General features: G+C 40.5%; 1 protein-coding gene across 5 annotated transcripts in view; it reads right to left on the bottom strand.

Annotated features, from left to right (window-relative positions):
• USP22 (ubiquitin specific peptidase 22) overlaps window positions 1-22694 on the bottom strand; it is a 96520-nt gene that overhangs the window by 24023 nt on the left and 49803 nt on the right. For all 5 annotated transcript variants that reach the window (XM_032126072.1, XM_032126071.1, XM_032126076.1 and 2 more), the window contains 2 exons: window positions 22345-22446; window positions 1634-1803 (listed from right to left, as the gene is read on the bottom strand). In XM_032126072.1, the coding sequence (XP_031981963.1) occupies window positions 1634-1803; window positions 22345-22446 (272 nt within the window). The remainder of the gene's footprint in view (window positions 1-1633; window positions 1804-22344; window positions 22447-22694) is intronic.

Below are 22694 nucleotides of genomic sequence, written 5' to 3'. Positions count from 1 at the left end.
AACAGGGCTCCACATACAAAAATGGAAACAAAAATCATTACCTAGAGAGTCTTGATCTTTCCTGCAGCCTCTCAATCTGTAATGTAACACTCATTTCCCCTTTCCCAAGGGATTTTTAAAAAAATTCATGTGCAAATAGAGTGTGGTGATGTTCATCAGCATGAGACTTTATATCACTATTTGATGAAAGGATATCAAGATTATAATAGTTCCTTATTTTTAAATAAGCAAATAGGTTTCTGCATTAACAGTGTACAGAAACTGGTATTTCTATACCATGACTGATTTTTTTATCTAAGCATTGTGGTATTTCCCCACTTAACTGCACATCTGGTTTCAATAATCCTACAGCTGCTACCTATTGGTCTGCCTGCCTTTTGTTTTTACCTCCTTTCCTGACAGACTCAGGAACAACTGAAAAATAGAACAAAAAATAAGAAATATAACACACAGCTAATGACTGAACAAACAGCATCTAATGTTGCAAATTCTCAGGAGTTTTGAGTATGAGCAGAAAACAACTTTGTACTGAAACAACTATGGAGGCTTTACCTTCCATATATGTTTAACTCACTTGCAGTCACTAAAAAGAATCATCTCTGGTAAAAAAGGCACAGGAGTAAAATCAAATTGAAAATCACAAGATTAAGGTAAAGCTATTTTAGGTTGGTCCCTATCAGAATGAACTTCCATGAGAGTGCATCCACAGAAAACCTGCTCTGTATACAGAAATTTTAAATGCTCCATGACAGCACACACTACAGCTCTTTTTTTTGTTGTTGCTTTTATTTTACTTACCAAGAAAGCAGATCTACCATTGAGGGAAAGGCACAGAACTGGGTCTGTTTGTTTTTAAAGACATCTTAAAACTAGGAGCCCATGTCCACCCACAGTCCTTACACCAGTGGTGTGGAATTAAGATAGTTAATAAAGCTCTTCGACTATTTATTAAGGAAAAGCCCATGCCTGTCTCACACAGCATGGATCAGATCTACAGAAAAAGACACGCTGCAAAGGCAGTTTCCTGAGTGAGAAAGGGAAAGAAGTGCAGCTTGTACAGGAAAGACACAAACTGTAGCAACACATTCACCCTCCTTATCCTTCTTTCTGGCCCTTACTGGGTTTGCACGTAAGAGATGATAGAAAAGATGTTTCTGCCACTACACAAGCACTGAATTGAGAGCTTTAAAATATTCATAGAGACATACATAATCCAGTACCTTAAACCACAAGGCTATATACTGCTGCTTTACTCACTCCCATTTTCACCCAAAGAGCCTGTGACATATTTTCCAGTTACAACTTGCACCTTTAATTAAAGCACACATTCAGCTTTAAGACTAAGGACTCCCAGATCAGTCTCAGAAGAACAGGCAGCACTTTAATTATTTCCAATACCAGCTTTGCCTAAACAATGGTGACTTCAGAATAGGACTTAAAAGGCCATTAGTTTCCATTTCAGCAGCTGGGTATTTTTGACAGTGAGGTCTCAATCTTTACTGCTTTGTTTTACTACGTTTTGAGGGGAAACACAACTTGCATTCCTTTTGTATTTGCAAATAGAACACAATTCCTTTTGGGGTAAGAAACAGCATCTGTGGCAAGGCGATGCTCTGTGGAAAACAGCACTCACCTCCTGAAAGAGCGTAGACATTTCACAGACTAGACATGAGCTGGGGCTTTGCATTTCACATTTGTGCCTGTCGGAGAGGAAGAAATCTCGCAGCAGTGGAGTGTGGGTAAGTGCCTGGACAATACAGTTCATAAAACATGTGTTCCCAAGATTGATTAGCCCTCGTAGACCTATAAAGACAGAAAGGGGGAGGGGATGCATAAGCATTATCAAGTTAACAAAATGGTGTATTTGCATTTTTATGTAGTTTTCACAATATCGCCATGGATTTACTGTATTACATGCACAGCTCCAAGTACAGTTTTATATTGGTTTAGGGAGGCTATTGGTATTTTTGTACTCAAGTCACAAGAAGCTGCAGAAGCTTTCTGAACTACACTAGGATTTATTTCTTAAATTCTAAGAAATAAGGAAACCTAAAGGTTCAGCAACACCAATACCATTATTTTGCAATGGCTGTTGTGCCACATGTCACCAAAACATGTCCCTCCCCAAGCTTGGTACCAAAGTGCAATGACAACAACTGTTAAGTCAGTACAGTAAGAAATCAATATATTTAAATAAATCAGTAAGTAAGTTTTCAGATTGTTTAAAAAGCTTTCCCCCGTGCAGGTCACGAAACCAGAATAAGGTTTTTGTACTGTTGTAATCATCATCTTTCTAAGGCACCAAAGAAACAGCCCCAACAAACCAAGTCAGGCTGTGACATCCACTGCAGGCTTAGGAGATTTTGTATAAAACCCAAGATCTGAGGAGAACAACCTTAAAAAAACCCCCTTTGAACAACCCTAATTCCACACTCGTTTTAGGTAAATTAAACAATAATCTACAGCATACATCAAAAAATTCAACTTGGCATAAGAGGATTCATCACACCTTAAGTCAAACACTCAGTAATGCCCAGAGACGATTCCTTGTGCTTGGAAACCAAGATGCTTAAAGGACAGCTCTTTTGTTGCACAACAGAAGAGAGGTTAGGAGTGGGGAAAGCTTTTCAGTCATTTGCAAGGTCTAAGTGAGAAGAAAAACATGCTCAATATCCTTGAGTATATATCAATATCCTTGAGTATTCTTCCAAAACGTTAACATAATACCACCATACAGGAGCACTAAATGAGAAGAGCAGCAGGTGGACATGAATGCTTATTTTTAATCAACAACTTACTTTGAAACGATATAAAATGCACCGATAGCATTCTGGTATAAAATTAACATAGTCCTCTTCTGCAACAAAAATAGGGTTACTACAGAAACATCGAAAGAAAACACAGGATTACTAGACAGAGAATGAAGAATTTTCTTGTCATTCCATGGGATGAAAAAAAAACCTCTCAGCTGGCAGTGCTGTGGTAATTAGAAGTGATGCAGTTCCCTTGCAGTACAGCAGATAGTGCTCCAAGGGCTCTTTAGCATCCTGCAGCAGGAGGGGGTGTGGTCCAGTTGCTACGCTACCGAGGAGAACCGGCACCACACCAGCTAGAACTGCACCCGGGGCTGAAGGCACGGACACAGAGAACTCCTAAATTTTTTTTTCCTGTATGTAAAGCAACATCGACCTGCTTCCAACAGCTTCCTGTTCCTTCTGTTACAGGACAAAGTTTCTCATTATAGTACAGTGACTTCTACTGGGCAGAAGCTTGTTGCAATTATTTGCTTGATTTTTCATGCTGGGAGGCAGTAAGTGTGTACACAACATTAGCAGAGTGTTAAATAGTTAATTTGTTGGAGCAGCTTGAAATACTGTGTGATGCTTCAGCTTGGTCCACAATCCTATTTCAATTCCCAGTCTGTGTCTCTGCAAACAATGTCACAACAGGAGGGGCTTCATGCTGTGCAAGTGGAGAAACGTTTTGGTACCTCTTGCCTACCTCTCCCCTCCTCTTCTGCCAATTAAAATTGACTGGGTTTATTTAAATCATAGGCTGTGCTCACAGGAGGCTGGAAGGCTCCCTGACATGCAGGGTATTTTGAGAAGCAGAGTCTCCTTATTTCTCCCTCTGGTTAGCACCAGATTTCAAAGCCAGCCTGTTCAGCACAGAAGACGAGAGGAAAACCAGTAGTAAACCTAGAGATTCCCCCTAGCACTTTTCTTTTTGGTGTCTAATAGAGCAGTCACAAAAGCAAACACATAAAGGCAGCTTTTTTGGAATCATTTATTAAGCATCATTTATTACATGCCTGTGGCTGGACTGTCTTTTCCCTGTGACCACAAGAATCAAATCTTCCTCAAAGTTGCCAGCAGAAGACAGTTACAGGCATCAAACTCAGAAGGCTCTTGGTTTACTCTGCTTGCTTGGTCTTTCGTGGATCTAAATGGAGTGATTCATGTGCTGGGGCTTCACTTGAATGAACCAAGACAAAGCAACCTGCAAAACAGACAAGGCTGAAATGTGAATACTCCGAACCCTAATAAAAATCAGAAAATGGTGGTTTGTAGCAAAACACGGGAACTTACTTGCTTGAAAAGGGAAAAAGGAAAGGAGCACACATGAATCTTATCCTTGAGGGAGCAATGACTGCAGCTGCTGTACAGTCTCTTAAACTGATGTTTGAAATTAAACAGATATGAGGAACTACAGCTCAGGTACTGCATAAGTAACTACAGCATATTGAAAAACATCAGAATTTGATGTAGGTAAACTAAAGAGCTGACAGAACTCAGAACAACACATCCTCTTGTGCGTAACTTTTATGGGGAATAATGAGTTTTATTGGAAAGAAAAACAGCTAAAAATTAAAGCCCATACAGCATTCTGCTCAATAACATATTGAGAATGTAAAAGCTTTGTGCCTGCCACACCTATTCCCTCCCCTTTAATAAAGCCTGGCAAGGTTTTGCTAGAATAGTCAAGCATTGCAACATGTGGGTCATAAATTAACAGAAAACTAATGTGCCAAAACTTCACATGCAGCAGTCTATTTGTGCTAGAGCACCAACAGTGGTCTCCACCAGGCTCTAATCAGAGCACAGTGTCAGAGCCTAAGGATTGCCAAGAGGCTCCAACCTCGACTAATAATAAAGCTCTGGTACTCTGCAAACCTCTGCTGTGCTTCATAGCATTGTCTTTATTTCTGTTTCTTATGAATTGTTTCTGAAATGAACAAGGGCAACCTGTGAGCTACTTAGTATTTTCTACACATGGATGTGTGCTCTTGTGGGAAATGTACTGCACAGGAAAGCAGTTTTATTTCTGAACCTTGCTGATACAATTGTAAAAACTGGAACAAATTAATGTTGCTGTCAAGACAAAATAGTCATGTATGGCGTAATCATTAAAAAAAAAGAAATATCCTTTAATCATCATGCATGAATACAAACATTACTCTCATTCTGCCAAAAGCCGTGCAGGCAGGGCATAAGCAAAGGCAAGAAATCCACTTTTGCAATGCCCTGAGCACAGGGAAACCCATCTGGGAAATTCTTTGCATGTTTGGTCTCAAGACCGGGTTCTGGCTGGCTTACCTTTGTCAGCTTCAGTTCTTCCATCTTCTTCCAGGAATGGGTTCTGTTTTTCCAATGCTCAAAGCAATAGATCTGCAACACTGGGCAACAACGGTTGTTGGGATGCAGGGAGATCCAGAACACTGGTTCTGCCAGTCCACCCACGCAGGGGAGATGAAAAATCCAAGACAAGATAAGGAAATTCCACTTCTCCGTGAAATGCAACTCTACAGCTACTAGAGGTGGGGAAGCAGGGAAATCAGAGGACCACATATGAATAGAAAATACAGAAAACCCAATCTTGCCCTCTTGGAGGAAGTCCTGTTTGCTTCTAAACCCAGGCTTCGGGCTGGGAAAGACAGCAAACAAACCAGTCTGAACAAATGTTCCCACACAGAAACCTGGGATTTAGTGGAATGAAGGTTCTGGAAGGAAGAGCAGTGGTCACTGGACAATGCACCTTGGTGAGACAACCAGGAGATCATTCAGATGCACCGAAGCACAGCCAGCCTAAGATCCTTTCCACATGAAGCACAGGTTGGCAACACCTTAGAGCAATCTTTGTCCCCTACCCCCAGTCCCCCATCTGGTGTTGATGCTGCCCTGCAGCTCCATCAGACAGTATCACAAGTCAGTGCAAGCTGAGGAAGAGCTCACTGAAATATTTAAAGACAGTTCAACATCACCCTTGGAAAGAAAGAGTGTAGCACAGCAGTGAAGATTTCTGGAATAATTTTGGGTCATCATCCTATGTTCATCCAACAGGAACTGGCAACAACATTTAAGAGCATCTTTCTGAAAGTATTTCAAGAGAGGACTGCCCTACTTCCCAGCACCAAAAACTACACCCAAATTCTCACTCAGCTCTCAAGTTTCAGGTGCAGAACATACCACACATGACCAGAATGGAGCTGCCACAAACACTGGCCCAGTCAGACCCAGAGCTGCTGTTTCACCTGCGTGCCAAGAGCAGCAGTTTTGCTAATGGGGTTAGCGACAGCAATTATTCTCCAAAGCTAATCCCTTTTGAAATGTTAATACAAAAATACTCATACTCATTTCAGAAAGCAGCAGTATGCAGATATGTGAAATTACAAGTCTACACAGGAAAACTCATGACATTCTGTGACACCAGTGATCACATGAGTGATCAAAAAAACCCCAGCCATGCAGTTTTGGTGAATTTATTCCCCACCACTTCAGCATCCTTTCTCAGGGGCTGAAACCCACAGTAACTACAGAAGCAGAAATACTGAGTCAAATGAATTAGAACTTTTTCTTCAGAGGTTTTTACAGCACATGTTTTACAAACTTACCAATAATACATTTGGGTATTAAATTATTTTGACAACTGTTTAAGAAAAAGCTACAGACACTTTTGCCACAGCAAAATTAAATGAAAAAAATTCAACCACTTGATCTTAAAAACTAACTGAACAATTTAACTACCTCCAGCAAACAGAACATCTACCCTGAAAAAAAAAAAATCATCCTGGGTAGGGAGGGGTGGGGCAAGAAGAGGAAGAAGAAAATATGTGATTCATTGATTCACACTGCTTCATCAGTAGATCTTTTTTTCAACAGAGTAGTTTTGACAGCAACAGCAAGCAAGGGATTACATGAGAGATGAGAGTAGTGAGGATGAACACTCAGGGCAATAATCTTTCCTTGCTGGGTTACTGCTGAACCAGGTGAAAACATGCTCATGCTCCCCCCCTTTTTTATTTTTCTGACTCGACTCCTCTTCTCCAGCTATTCAGGGCTGCCAGGTCAGTCACTGCTCAGTTTGAATCACTGTAAATCCTTTGGAAACAAACCACCTTCCCTGAGCTGTATCACCAGCACCACCCACCCATCTCCCACCCCCTGAGCTATTCCATCACCAACAAGCACAACCTGGAGAGCTTCGCTCACTCTTCTGTTCTACCCAGCTTTTAAGCTAAGCCTTTTAAATCACAAGTTGGAAGGGAGTTCTAGAGCAATACATCTTAATTTATAGGAAGAGATCTGTGATAAATTTTTTCAATTTTTCTATATATATTATATTCTATACATTAATGTTTCACTATATCACTCCATTATATAAAAATACCTATTGAATATCATATATATGTGTGTGCACATCAAGATTCATAAGCCATGTTGAATCCTGGAGTTTTGTGAGGCTGAGAGAATGACAGAGGACATAGTATTTAGATAATATTGTTATACAAATTTCCTGTTTTAACTATAAGTATTTTCATTTGTCACTAAATCAAATAAAAATCAGACCCTTCATCTAAAAGCCCTGGTAATACAGAACCAGTCAGGATAAGACTATGAAGAACAATTCCTGTAGACAGAGAGAAAATAAATTATAGGACTATTTTAGACACAGTGCATTGTGCACTGCACCAAAACCTACAAGTTTAGCCACCCCTACACAGCAGAAAGGCAAATAAATCAGAAAAGGCCTTCTGGAATGAAAAAAAAAACAAAGTCAACATAGGAAAAATAAATATTTGAATTTTAAATGAAACCCCATCTTTAACTTTTCCATTTCCAGCAAAAGGATTCTGGATCACTGCATTTTTTCCACTGCTATTGAAGCAACAGATTGCTCAATAGCAAAAAATTTGCTTATGTGTACAAAAGGAAACTGTCCATGAGTTTGTTTCCAGTTGAGAACCTGGGGGTCCAACTACAGAAGCTGCTACACTGGAGGGAAGAAGAATATGCCATGAGTGGCACATGTATTGCAAAATCATTAACTGTGGAAAGAAACAATATAGTCATTATTCCTCCTTGGATGTATCAGCAGCACCAGAAGACAAGGACTATTTATAAGGCTGAATCATCAAGCCCCAAAGTTCTCAGTTTTGGTGTGTCACTGCTGTACAGAGTTGGTAGAATTCATCCTCATTACTGACCTGTTTCACTGCTAACACAGCTCTACCCCGAGGCAAAACCGGCTTAGTCAGTGCATTTAAAGGAGTGATCCAGACACAATTCACCCTCTACCTGAGCAACTGACAACCCAAAACCAAAAGGGGAATGTATCCCATGCACTGACTGCACGCTGGCACCTCAACAAGGTGTTCTGGCGTGTCCTTACTTTTCTAAGGTGCTCTTTCCTGACCAAGGGTAGTTTCGCTTCTCTAAGAGAGAGTTAATTTCCCACCTTCTAGATTTTAAGTGGTTCAAAATAAACAAAACAACACATCAGTTCGTATTTCCCAGTTTAGCTGCCTGCAAGAAATATCTCACCTTATGTGTTTTGACTCAAATCCATCACTTAAAAGCATGTTCAAGTACTTTATTCAGGCTCACAGGGCAACTTTGAGTCTTTTTTTGGGTAATTTCTGGCATATTTGTGTGCAACTGGGCAGTTCTGGAGTGACCTCAGCATTCCTAGGAGACTTTCCAGATTTATTCTTTATGTTGTGTTACAATTGACATTCAGAAGTCAATGTTTTTATTCTTTTTCTCCATTAAAATATCCATAAACCCAGGAAAAGTTTCCAAATGGCAACAACCCACCTACATTACATTGCCAGGACAGATGCACAGTGATATTTGCAGCAGTTCAGCAGCAGAGATTAACATATTTTCTAGCACATCTATGAAGAGGATCTAATTCATCCACACCACAACAGAAACAACAGCACTTACTGAGACACCAGTAATGTTTTTCCAGCATTTAGTTTGCCCCCACCCCTCTTAGTTAACAGGGAATTGATTGCATTCACTATTTTTATTCAATAGCTTCAGTGACATCACATAATACACACTTTAGAGAAGGGACAACCCATATCAGGACAGTGCAAATGTAATTAGAAGACAAAACAATAACTCAAGAGCAACTTGTTAAAGGGGAGAAACTATCTGAAATCAATTAAATTCAATAAAAACAATTGTGAAGTAGAAAACAAGGAAAAATTAACTGGACAAACACAAAACAAGGAGCAATGGCTACAGTAACTCAGACTCAACAACTTAATCCCGAGCTGTAGTTCTACAAACAGCATTTTGAAACTTAACAGGAATATGAGAAGGCCTGGAGGTCATTCTGCTCTGGTGACAGGTAAACCTCAGCTGGATGATGTCTGGAATTGAGCACCCATTTTAAACAGAAATTATGCAAAGTCAAGAACATGAGTAAAAATTTGTATGGAATTAATATCTGAGACTGGAGAAACAACTGAAGAATCCACTGGTTGAGTTAATTAATTAAAACCAGATAGTGTTGGTGGAGGAACAGCCAGGCTGACAATTTTCAAGTATGTTACAGGCCACTACAATGAGGACTGTAATTAACTCTTGTGACCTACCAAAGCTATAATAAAAAAAAGACTGAGCTCACAAGAAGTAAAATTTAATTAGATATTAAAAATAATTGTCTCAGTTAGAAAACACTGCAATGAGGGAGCTTGGGACTCCGAGCTGTTGGAGTGGTTCCAAAGGCAGCTCTGTCAGCCCACTGCACCTTGACTCAGGAGAGGTGTTTGATGCCCTTTCCTATTTTTCATCCTGATGCTGCTCAGCCATTCAGACTGATATTACAGCCTGGTACAAACCACACAGACCAGCTCTGGCAGGAGAGGGAAGGTGAGGGCATTTCCACATGACAGCTCAGCCCACCTGACATCAACTGCAGAAGTGGTGTCACCCTGAGGGATAAACTCACCCCCTGCAGCAGTGAGTCTCTGACCCTCTGAGCAGCTTCACCCAGCTCACAGCAGGCCAGGACACACGGACAGTGCCAGAACAACAGAGGGATGCAGGAACTAGCAGTGCCTCCCTAAACCAGCCACCCCCTCTCCTGTAACAAGCTCCCAGTGCAGGCAGGTGTCTAAAAGCCACAGGCTGGGCAGTGAACAGGCACAGCCCTCATTCCTGGATCCCTGTTCAGCCTCACGGCTCTGGAAACCAAAATTACCTGCCCTGCTGCCACTCAGGGAAGGATGGAGAACAGGTAACAGCTGCTGCTGGAATGAGGGCTGCTAACTCTCCTCAGTGTTATTTTTAGACTACATAGGTATTCTGTGCATGAGCTTTTGCATTTGTGGCTCAATGCATCATTCTCTCCATTTAGTAATGCAAAAAACGAGTCACAGGATAATGCAAAGAGATCGCCTGGGTCTGGTATTTCGGTTCAGTTCCTTTGTGTCCTACATGCTACTGTGTGTCAAGAAAAATTTAAGTTTGCAGCTATCAAGAAGTTTTTACATCAATTCTGGAGGAGCTCAAAGGAGTCCCTGTATCGTGCTGCACCTTCAAATAAAATCAACTGCATAACATTGACACAACACTGGACCCGGGGTTCAGCATAGGAGATATGTGTTTGTGGCTTATTTAAACAAAGAATTTCTAGCAATGACATAGAAATAACTAGCAACAAATGGAGATGAGATTCAAGAAAGGTTGCCCTTTGCCAGATTTAGGAGGAAAATGACATCTTCAAGCAATGACTACCAAAGATGGCTTTACTACAGATCCTTCCCCAGAGCAACAGCTTGGCCTTTCCACACATCCTACTTGGACACATATTGTTGGAAGAACGTAAGGGCAAGTGACATCCTTGGAGCAAACACATCAAACAAGCTACCAAGAGTATGATCCAACACAGAAAGTGTATCATTTTATATTATCATTGCACAGATGAAACCTCCGAGCCAGAAACGACTCCTGAGTGTGCACAGCGTGCCAGACACACAAAATACTCTCTATACTCTACTTCCAACATGTACATCTTTGAGCCAATTCCCAAACTGATGATGCCAAAACAGGAGCCTTTCCACTGCCCAGAGGAGTTCCCATTCTCTGCCTTAGGGCACACTCCCTGTGATTTCATTTCCCTGTGGGTGTTGTGTGTGTTCAGCAGTGTGCAAGCACTGTGTTCCTGATTCTCTCGAGGGGGACTGCTCAGTTAGGAATATTTTTATTCCTGTTTTTCCAGGCTTAGAGCACTTCACACAAGGCAAGTGATCTCCTTGGATAGTGTGGGCTGTGAGGTTACAGCCTGTCACTACTTTGCAGTGGCTGCATGCCCAGATTAAGACCAAGCACACCGACAGAGCAGGAGCACTTGATGTCCTTTAAGTTCTCCTCCTTCTGATTTGGTGGCTATTGGCTCCTGTGTGCGCACCCTCAGCCTGGTAAAATGAGTCAGCATTCCTAAAATATATGGCAATATCAACAAACAAACCCCTTAAGGTTAGTTTTTCATATGGCCAGTGTAAATAGAGAAGCTGTTTCAAGCAAGACAAGGGACTGCAAATCTCTCTTCCCTCTGAATTTAAATTAAGAAACATGTTTCCAAAACAAAATAAAGTGAGGGGTTTTGACCAAGCCACTGAAAAGTGCGTTTAATCTTCCACTAAAATCACAGGAAACAGCTGTAGAAGATCTTGAGAGGTCACCTGATCTATCCCTCTACCTCAATGCAGAATTAACAGTACCTGTATTATTCCTGACAAATGTTTCTCTGAATTGTACTTCAATCTCTTCAACTATGAGATCCTGCAATATTCCCTGATGCTCTTGTATTCTGAAGTGTTCTGGTCTCATCTTTGTAAACAAAGTAAATCAGAGTTTAAGAACTGCAACAATGTTAATATGGAAGATATAACATACAATAAAACCTACAGATCAGCCCCCCTAGTGCTAGAGCTTCTGAATTAGAATAAATACAATGCTGCAAACAGCAATAGCTTTACAAAAGCTCCTAAAATGAGGGAGGAGACAACTTGTGCAGGATACTGGGTTATCATTGGTTTTCCCAATCTATACAAATTTACTGTCTCCCACAGCAAGCTTAAGTTTAAAATAAATGTGGAGGAGAGGAAAAGGGGAGTTGAAGTAAAGGATCTCTGCACTGTGCAAGAATAGTTTGGAGCCTTTTAGTAAGTCATCTCACAAGATGAGGACCCAGGAGCACCCTGCAAATTAAGGCCTTTTTTTTCTTCCAGATAATGGAAAATGTCCGTTTTTATATCTGTAATTTTGTATTTCAGCATTTTTATTGACCATCTGCATCACAAAATTGTTCTTCTCTCTCAGGTGTCAGGAAGAAACCAATGCAGCATCTTCTCAAACCCAGAAACCTACACAGCATGTAATCATCCACAGCAACCATTTCTCTGTTTGATTCTCTCAGCTGAAATGAGGAAGGCTGAAAAAGACATTAAGTTCTGCAGCAGAACTTGAATTTTCTGAATTCCTATCCTGGCATACCAAGACCCACTGAACAAATTTTGTCAGTTGTGCTTCAACCTGATTCAATCTCCATCAGGATCTCTGAGCAGTGAATGAACATTGGGGAATGTATACACAATGTGGAGCACACAAGAGAAGAAAGCATCTTTCATGTATGTCACTGGAAGTAACCACATACTCAAATCTATTATTAAATATCAAAGCATTATCTGATCCCTGTAACAGATGAAGATCAACTGGCTGGAGGAGAAAGACAGAATCACAGAATCCTGGAATGGTTTGGGTTCAAAGGGAGCTTAGAGATCTCTTAATTCCAACCCCCTGCCATGGGCAGGGACACCTTCCCCTAGAGATGTGGAAGCATGTCACAACAAGAGCCTCAGAAACAAAAAGGCACCTATTCCTGAAAAGCAGAAAAAACAACATGAAATGTCACATTTAAGTATATGCACTGCACAAAATGCCTTAGTTTACTAGTGAAGCCAGAGCCCTCTCAACTGTGGTGCTCCTTGTACACGCAGATATACAGAGTTGAACAAATTTAAAGAAGTTGAATAAAGCCATGGAGAAGCTCTCAAAGCAACTAGGAGCTGCCCTGTCTCACAGGCCTTATTAAGTAAAGTTCAAGATGCTGAAGTCCTAAGAACCAGATCATGAAAATAATGATTATTCTCTTAATTGCTGGAAGGTCAGGGAGAATACACAGAAGACACCCAACATCAAAAAAAATAACAGTGGCAGGCAAAGAACAGGAATTATGTTTGTGAGAACGCCTGAATGATCGATCCAGAGCTTTATGATGCCACCCTTTAACAGCCAGTTAAGCTGTATACCCTTCAAGGTGTTTTCCTCTGGCAAAAGAAAGCCTTTACACAAAATAAAACACTTCAAAAGGTGGCACAGAATAAAATATTCTCTTTGCCCTCCCCCAAAGCAGCCAAAGTTAAAAGCTCAGCGAGCTCTTGCGTGCTCTGCACAGAGCACAAGCCTTGCAGCAAGAGCCCTGTGCAGATGGCACCCGTAAAGAACAAGAGGTACTCCCACCAAACTGACAAAATAAAATTCACACCCGCAGCCGTCCTTTCCCCCCAATATCACACCATATGCTGCCTACAAGTTTTTACCCTTCCTCCAAACAGATTTCACAAATTATTAACTTAAGGAGCAGGCTAAGTGCCAATGAAATTAAATGCATCCAAATATATTAATATGCACAAATTATTGTTGATGAACTGGCACAGAGCTCGTCCAACAATCCACAACACACAAACCATGCCACATGCTGTTTATGCATATTCCTGCTTTCAGTATATACTGTATCTACCTTCTGGCCACATGAAGCCAACTCTGGAAGCAGACACGAAAGAGCAGAATGGAAGGTCAGAGTAAATATAATCCAAAAGCAATCCACAAAAGAACAAAACTGAGATGGGGATGATTTGGCCTTGTTGAAAACTCCACGCTTGCTGTGGTGACACTAAGTTAATCAGGTGAAAATACAGTGGTAAATCAAGGTTTCTTTCAGATGGCTGGCCAGAGAAATTTGTGGATGTCCCATCTCTGGAAGTGTCCAAGGCCAGACTGGACGAGGCTTGGAGCAACCTGGGATAGTGGAAGGTGTCCCTGCCCATGGCAGGGGGTGGAACTGGATGAGCTTTAAGGTCCCTTCCAACCCAAACCATTCTGTGATTCATTAAAGATAAGAAAATGAACCTTCTCATGCTAAGGACACATCTCTGCCCATGACAAGGCAACAGGCACCTGTCTATAACCACTGCAGCCACATGGGCTAATTCTCAACTTCCTTATCTGGCTCTTGATTTAGAGCTTATGAAAGGAACTGTGCATTGGCTGCACCACTGTACAATGAAAATACACTCTCAGTTCAAGAAGGGCTTTGGGTTCTGGAGGATCACTGACAAAAAGAGTGTGGTCAGGAGAGCAGGTGACAGACCTGTCAGCCTCAGGGTTTGCTGCTAAAGGAGGGCAAGGGCTGCAGTTTGTTGTGACAGATGCAGGAACAGAGCATTTTTAGCACATCTGCTTTCCTGGAAGTACCCACTGCTGTGATTATTTTTTACAAGTCAGTTAAACGCCATTTAAACACAACTTTAAAGAACTGCCCTGATACATTTTATTTAGTTTGAAACAACCAAACAAAAACCACCTTATCTAAATAAGGTATCTTGCTTAGAGAGCCAGAATCAGATTTTGGCTAAGTATTGCTGTCAGTTTTTCCTTGGTAAGAAAATCCAGATTCCCATAATAACCCGTTCAAACAGATGACAAAGTCACTGACACTGACTGTATTTTTCATTGAAAGGCTGCTGTTCTGACTGCATACTGAAGTTATTATATAACTTCGTAAAGAAAACACAGCACAGGAAAAAAATTACCATTAGAGAGAGAGGCAAGACAAATAATTGAGTCAGCAAACATTTTACACTTGAGATCAGCATCTGTGAAGGGGAAAAAAGGCTTTTTTTGGTGCTTTTATCCAACTGGATTTAAGTGGTGAAGTTTCACCTGAAGAAGTGCGGAACACAGTTTAGGAAAATCAAATTGAAACACTGTCTGTAAACTAATGTGTCTGGATCAGTAACAACCAGTTCTAAAAAGCCCAGAGCAGGAGAATCAGGTTTGAGTTAGAAGTTTGGAACATGATCCAAGCCCTGGATCAAGAACCTTGTCTTCTAAGGAATTTCCCACTGTGCAAGCACACACAGGTTATCTTCCTTTGCTTCCAATCCCCAAGAGCCACCTTGAGTTACAAAACTGAAGTATTTTCTATGTGAGTAATAGGAATGGCAATTTTCCAAGACAGGGTAACAGAAAAATTCAACCCCAGCTGCAATCTGCTGATTTCACATACAAGTAGTTCTAACTGTGTATAGTCTGCAGGAGTTTTAGCTGAGGTAAAGTTCCCTGGAGATCAGAATTCCGGCTTCACAAGCTTTGATGCTTGTGTCAACATTTCTTCACCTGCAGTATTTTAAACTATTGCAGCTACACACACGTGATACATTGGTGTCTCTCTTTGCTCTTATTTCCCCACTAACAAAACATGCAAAACAAACTTTACAGGGAAGTGAAAAAAGCCAAACCAGTCAAAACCGTTTATATATCTTTTTTTAAAGAATCCTAAAATTGTATGAAAATCCAGTACTCCTCAATACCAAAAGGTTCTACTCAGCTTGCATTGTTTAAAACTGAACTTCTTCCACATAAAGCCATGCAAATTAAACCTTCAGCAGACCCTGAACCCAAGAATCTCCTCCAGAACACATTGAATGTATCACTGCAAAAGCAGTTTCTCAATGCCAACCTACCCTCAAGTTTCAAGGGAACTTCTCAAAAAATTGTTTTGGCATTTTTTTTTTACAGAAATCAAAGCAAAGGATTTATTCTGTACACAGATATTGAAAAAGAACAGCCCCACCACCTCCAAGTATCATATTTGTAAGAGCTGCTAAGAATACTCCTGATCTACAGAAGTTAGTCTGGTGGTTTCTTCAACAACCCATATGGTACTGCAAGATCAACCCAAAAATACCACAAGGCCTAACCAGGGCCAGAAGTAGCCATGATTTCCTTGAATACATTATTTTCCAAGCTATCCCACTACTATTTCCTGATACTCCCTGCAGAAAAGCTGTTAACTGGTTTATACTTCAACTTGTTTGGGCATTTGACTTGACAGCAGGACTAAACCCTTGGGGGAGAAAGTTCTTTGTCAAAGAAGTCAGAATCCTTCTTTCACTAATCTTTACAAGCTGCAATACATGCCTTGCAAGTTTCAACTATTCTTCAATAATCAAGCAAAAGACACGCAAACATTTCATATTAGTTACTTCCAAAGAGTTTTTTCTCCTCTTGGGAAGGGGGACTGTGTATAAAGGCTGTTAAAGGAAGAGCCATAAACTTTGAAGTTATCCATAAATACTTCAGCAGAAACAGTAAATGGCATAAGCCAAAAAGGTCATCTAGATTTCAGCCTTAGTGATTTTTAAAATGTAGCACGTTGATAAATACAAAATAACTGATTTTAGATTCTTAGAAGAAGGGATTGACATAATTACGTAGTATTTGTTTTAAAAACATTGAGCTAAATATGCAACAATACAGGCCACATTATCAATGATGCCAGCTTCTAAAAGAATTTGTCACCTTGATCCTAAAAGCCTGAAAAGTTTAAAACTGACATCCTGGTTTACTCTGATTTCAAGCCTTACTGAGGTGACAATCCAAAAGTAGGAAATTTTTGCTGGCTTTGCTGGAGACAAACGCAGTTCCAGCTCGGATGCAGCGAGGCTGGCTGTGAGGGGAAGGATGCTCCTCTTCCAGCCCCACAACCCATTCTTGTGCCATCCCCTCCTCTCACCAGCTTTGCTCACGTGTCAGAACCTTTGTGTGTGCAGTAACACAGAAGAATGTTGCCTTTGCAAAACAAACACCACCAACAAAAAGCAACTGTTTCCTGCCAAGTTAATGAACTGACCAGAAATGCATTTTAGAGTTTGATTCTTGGTGATCATTAAAGAACATGCCCCTGCAAAACCATGACGTGAAATGAAAACATGAACTCATACACTGAGTAACATCAGCTCCAGTTCTTCCTAAAAGAGGGTCTAAAATTCAAACAAATATTGAGGTAACAAGATCAGAACCCCCCTCATTCTTCATTGGAGCTGGCCTGGTGTCAAACATGCATTCTGAGGAAGTGCTGTTCATCAGTCAACTCTTCACACGCTGGCTGATTTTTGTCTAACGAAAGTTTCTACAACAAAAGTTTGCTCACTCCAAGCAGGAAAATACTGCATGGACTTCACTGATAACTCTGATGTTCCTAATCTTACCCAGGAACAATTAAATCACAGATAACTCAATCAAATGCTGGGCAGATAAACCACACACAGTGACATTACTGCAGTGATGCAAATTGCTTTCTGGCACCAGCTTTGGAAAACCAGGTGACAAATTCCCAGACAGTCAATACACAAAAAGGCAACTGAAGCATCCAATGTGGAATTTCTCCTCTAAAAACCTTTTGCAGAGGAAAGCTTTTATTTTATATTGATGAAGAGCTACGTTTAGGAAGTCTAACAAGACTTTCTGAAAGTACAGCTCTAGAAACCTCAGAGAGTAAATCACTGCTTATGTTTTAGAATTCTTAAAATATTCACGTCCCTCTAATTTTTCTTAGAATTCCCGGGGAGCTTTGTGAGGAAAGGGCTTTTAAAATTTATTTTTAGGATCAGCTTTATCAATTTTAGACCTAAGAAATGTATTACACAACTGGGTCCAATGGTCAGACATGCTAAGCTTATGACAAAGTAAAACAGGAACAGAAGGCTCTCCCTATTGACATGAAGGTATAATTTTTTGATTTTACCAATCCAACCTTTTAAGAAACAATTTTCCATCCAGATAACCATTTAAAAAATGAAGTTAGATAAAAAAATAGTCACAGAGGAAACATTCACCTACATAGTGTTAAAGGTGGTTTTCCTTTCCTTCATCACACAGCAATCTACAAGAATTTAAGAATCAGAGATTTCTATTCAGGGTGCACTTTGTGCGGTCATGATTTCAAATACCGAAGTATTACTGCTTACAAATCAGTAATTTAAATTTAAAGCCACAGCTAAAGATGTGGTGCTGCACCAAACCATATTTTTCATCCCACTTTTCCACTCGAGCTACCTTAAGTACCATCCAATGAGAAAAAGTGCACCTGAATGCTGGTACATTCACAAAAAACATCCAAGTTTTAATGCAGCCTTCAACACTTCCAAGTTAGAGAGGCAAAAATGCTCCTGGTAGCTTATCTAGAGAACAAGAAATATTTTCCAGGTCACTGTTCCTCTTCCTCTGCCACCTTCACAGAGGAGTTCTGCTGCAATATTTATTCCTCTCATGCTGCTCTTTGGCTCATCAGGTTGCTCAGCACTGCAGCTGCAAAACCCACCTGCTCCCAAGGCAGTTTTGGTTTTCCCACCTCTCCATCCCATCAGAGGGAAGAGGTGAAGAGGATTTGCTCAGTCTCCTGGAAAAGTTTGTCTCCCCTCTGCCTTTTTGCAACACTGGAAATGGGAATCCCGGGTGGCTCCTGCTAATTACCCATGTGCATTGGGAGTCTAATTCTTCCTATTGTTAATACACCCATCTTTAGCCACAAAGTCACTTCATATGCTAATCAGAGAGCAGCTGATCCCAAGCTAATATTTCATACACTCAGGAGAACAGATCTGCTGGGGGTATTAATGACAGCAGAGCAAGATGAGCTCGGAAAACAGTTCCCAAAAGATCACTTGTATCACTTCTAGCTCAACCCCCTAACAAATAATTTGCTTCTGAGCGTGGAGCTTTGTCCCTTCCCTCCCTTGCAGAGGGAGGCCACTTTACAGACAGGAGGAGACTGAAAACTTTAGATCTTTTTCTTTTACAATTTTAGAATCTAATTAATAGCTGTTAAGTATTATCTAATTTTTCCATGTAAAAATTTTTGTGTTTATGGGATGCTTGAAACATCAGTTGCAACCCAAAATCAAGACGAGCAGTTCTATGAATAGAAATACTCTACAAATTGAATAGTCCAGGACACTACTCAGTCCTGCTGCTGAGAGAAACATAAAAAAACCTGGGATATTTCTACATTCCCCACAATACACCATCCCTTCAGAATGACCTGGTTCACCTGCATAAAGCTGTGGCAACACAATGAAAAAAATCAGCATGCAAGTGTCTGAGGTGGAACAAGGTCTGAGAATGTCTTGAGCTGACACTGCTTCCACAGAGCACGTTTATGGTCTGAGTGGATGTGACATTCCTCCTGAATCTCCTGAAATACAGAAGCTCCATCAAAATGTCAAGTTAGGCCACCAGAACATGCAATGTCCCACATAAAATCCACACTACAAGGATTTCTCATCATGGCTTTTTGCCTGTAAGACAACTCAACATTTCCACTTGGTTAACAGTGTGTTCCAACTCACTCTGAAGGTGCTTATGTGCAACATTGGGAACAACCCTGTACATCCCAAAAGGCAGGAATCAGCACAGTTTCCACAGCCTGCAGCAGCGCCCAGTGTGAGTTCTCATTTCAAGCGCAATTTGCTCAATGGCAAAATAGAGATTCAAGTCAAGTTACCTGCACTATCTTCTTACTAGCTGGAAAAAGTATCTATGAGATGGAAACACACAGCATTTTAAAGAGAACCAAGCAAAATTTATGGATTTCTGTTAAGTTTTTTTCCTTATTTTTTGAGGATGCGAACAAGAAGTTCTTTCTTCAATGGGTTTCAAATTGTCACTTAAGTAGAAAGACCAAAAGCTGAGTTTTTCACATTATTTCCTCTAGTGAACTACCAGTTCAAGTCTCCATTATATGATATTCATCTCATGTCTGAGTATTCTTCAGTTTTAATTCATGGTGCTGATCAAAGACAAAGGATCCTGCAGCTGTACGAAAGTTCAAACAGCTTAAAAAGCAGCAGACACATCCAGCTGTTTTGAGAAGCACCACGAGATTGCAACAAATCTGGGATAAAAAAATTCCCTTCATGTACCCAGAATGTTCAGCCATAGAGTAAACATTCACCTAAATGAGTGTCATGCAAGCAATACAGATGTGACAGGCAACTGCAACAAACGTACTGAACCACCTAAGTGTGCTTTAGATATGAAGAACATCAAGTTTAATGTATTTTATTGTTAGGGCTCAAAATCCTTCATATACAAGTTACATACATCCTTTCAAGGCCACACCTGCCCAGGTTTCAGAGTGTTGTCCCACACATTTTAGTTGTAACACTGACACATTTATCTTACACAAATGCTGAAACAGGTGTAGGCACAACAATCACTCCAGGTCATGGCAGAGCAGCGAAACACTTCACTCCCAAGTGACATCCATTGATCTCGGGGGGTAGGATAGAAAGCCACAAACATGCCCCTGGCCTTCCTCTTAAAACAGCTTTGAAAAGAGCATTTTATACACAAAAGGCAGCTGGTTATGTTTTAACAGACTCTTGTGTAAACAGAAGTGCTCAACAGATGTGCAGTGCCTATCAGAGATGGTTATCAGCATCATTTTCATTCCCAGAACCAATAAAACTGGACATCATGCCTATTCTCTGAGCCATTTACCTACCTTGGAAGATAAACTGGATTCTCTAATAATCTGCTGTGGGATTGATAAAAACCTGATCTCAAAAGAATTGAGTATTAGAAAAAGAGAGAAACCAAAATGTCCAGCTACTGCAGCATTTCAGTCTGCTAACAGGCTCTTCACTGATCTGAAACTGCAAACAGACATGTCAAAGTGAGGGAAGGGAAGGCAAAAAGACTCTGAAGCAGATTTATATTTAGCAGCAGGTTAGGTGGAGAGAAAAGGCTCAAGGACAATGGCAGGTCTTTTCTTCCTTGAGCTAAACCCCCAATGCATTTTTGTGAAAGAAAGCAAGTCTTCTGCTTTTAACTGCAGCCCAAAACTGCATTATGTCTCCTGGGTGCTTTGACTTTTTTTCTTTCCTTTCTAAATCTCAGCACATAGGCAGCTCCAGGGCTCAGTAGGAGAAACTCTTAAAAGCAGGCCTGCAGAAGTGAAGAGATCAGTTATTCCCTTGTCCCCATGTTGCCGGAGCTCCCCCGCCCAGGCAGCCGCGGATGAGATTTCACGCAACCAGACACGGCCTTTTTAAACAGCCTGAAAGATTTAAAATCCTCCAAGAGCAAGCAGAGCATTCCTTCTGATTGAGAAGAGAAACACAGAAATGTGCTTCAATTCTTCACAAAGGTCACGGTAACCTTCAAAATTCTATCAAACATCTTCCTCCCAGTTCTATGATCTTTAATAATTTGTAACATTCTTTACAAAATATACTGGAGTTTCTCAGAACACAAATCCCAATGTGAACATGATGCAAGCAATCTTTGCTTAGCGAATTTTTCCTAGGCTGCTTGAAGTTTCCAAAGCCCAGATGTTTTTCCAACTGTCTTCCCTGTCCCACTACTGCAAATACATTGGTCCTTTCTTTAGAATTACCATTTTATATACATTTTCAACTTACTCAGTGCTTCTCAGTCCATTTTTTCCAAATAAATATACACATACTTTGGATTAAATTACTTACTGTATTAGAAACATGACATTAGAAAGCTTTAGAAAGTATGTTCACAAATGCAAGTGTGCTGAAAGCATGATTATGTTTCATGAAACACTACATAGCTTTAAAACTGTGGAAAAAAATTCAAACAGTTTCCTACTTGCAACCTCTATGGCTACACCTCCAACCCTGTACCATTAACAACCTTGTACCATTTACCATTATTTCCAGCCTTCACCATTAAAATGTTACTGCGCATTTAACAGCATAGGAAAATGCCTGATAATCTTAATTAGAGCTTGTCAGGGAGCTAATTTTAACCCCCTACTACCCCAACCTAAAAACAGCAGGAAAAAAATTGGAAGAACTGTTGATTTTTATCACCTTTACCCAAATACTGGCCAGCCAGAAGCAGTTACGCACATTTCAGAGAACTCTTTGCTCCAGACCACTGAACTCTTAAGCATTAAACCTTTGAGATGCATTTCAAACCTGCTATTTGACACCACTGGAGAAAGAAAATCGCTTTTCAGAGCTCATATGAAATTGAAGAGGTCCCATTTAGAGTGTAAAACATGAAGCAGGAAGACATCACTGTGCTGCTTCTGCTAAACCAGATTTACCAATAGACTGCTTTGGTTAAGGATGCACCAACTACAGGATTTCCCTTCATGGGATCTCTGATGAAGGCTGAGTTGAGACAGTATCAGTGATTTCTCACTACAAACATATTGTCAAAAAAAGGATGGTGTTTTGTAGCAGTTACACAGCTGAATCATCACCAGTACCTGAAGCGACAGAGCAGATATCCTTCCACAGTGAGAAAAAGGTAGTGTAAAATAAACTGATTTTGTTATCCCAAAGCTTAGAGAAATCTACTACAATTACCAGTGGAAAAACAACACAGAATTTTGAATATACAAGGCAGCGACAATTTGGCTCCAGAAAGGATTTCTGGAACTCACCTATGGTGCAGTTTGTGGTTATTTTTCTCCGCTTGGGGTTGTGTCGTAGCAATTCTAACTCTCTCTTGGTCGGCTCCCATGTTGAATACTTCTCTCCAATGCCTAAGCAGATGAAAAGAAAGTTTCAGGAAGTTCTTTAGTAAAAGGATTTAAAATTCTGCTCCAGCCAAAACTTTCAATGTGCTGTCCATTAGGTTAGATTCAACTTATGCACAACTACAAGACACCAATTGCTTTTTACCCCTCCTCAAAAAATATGGTTCAAAAAGGTATCAACAAATTTTCCAACAAAGAACAACTAACATAAGAAAAGAAAGGTACTTCTTTACTTATAAAGAACAGCTAGGCCA

Source organism: Corvus moneduloides, chromosome 16 (assembly GCF_009650955.1).
Source record: "Corvus moneduloides isolate bCorMon1 chromosome 16, bCorMon1.pri, whole genome shotgun sequence".
In the NCBI taxonomy this organism is placed as follows: Eukaryota; Metazoa; Chordata; class Aves; order Passeriformes; family Corvidae; genus Corvus; species Corvus moneduloides.
Note: the sequence above shows the minus strand (reverse complement) of the source record. Positions and strands in the feature narration are given on the sequence as shown.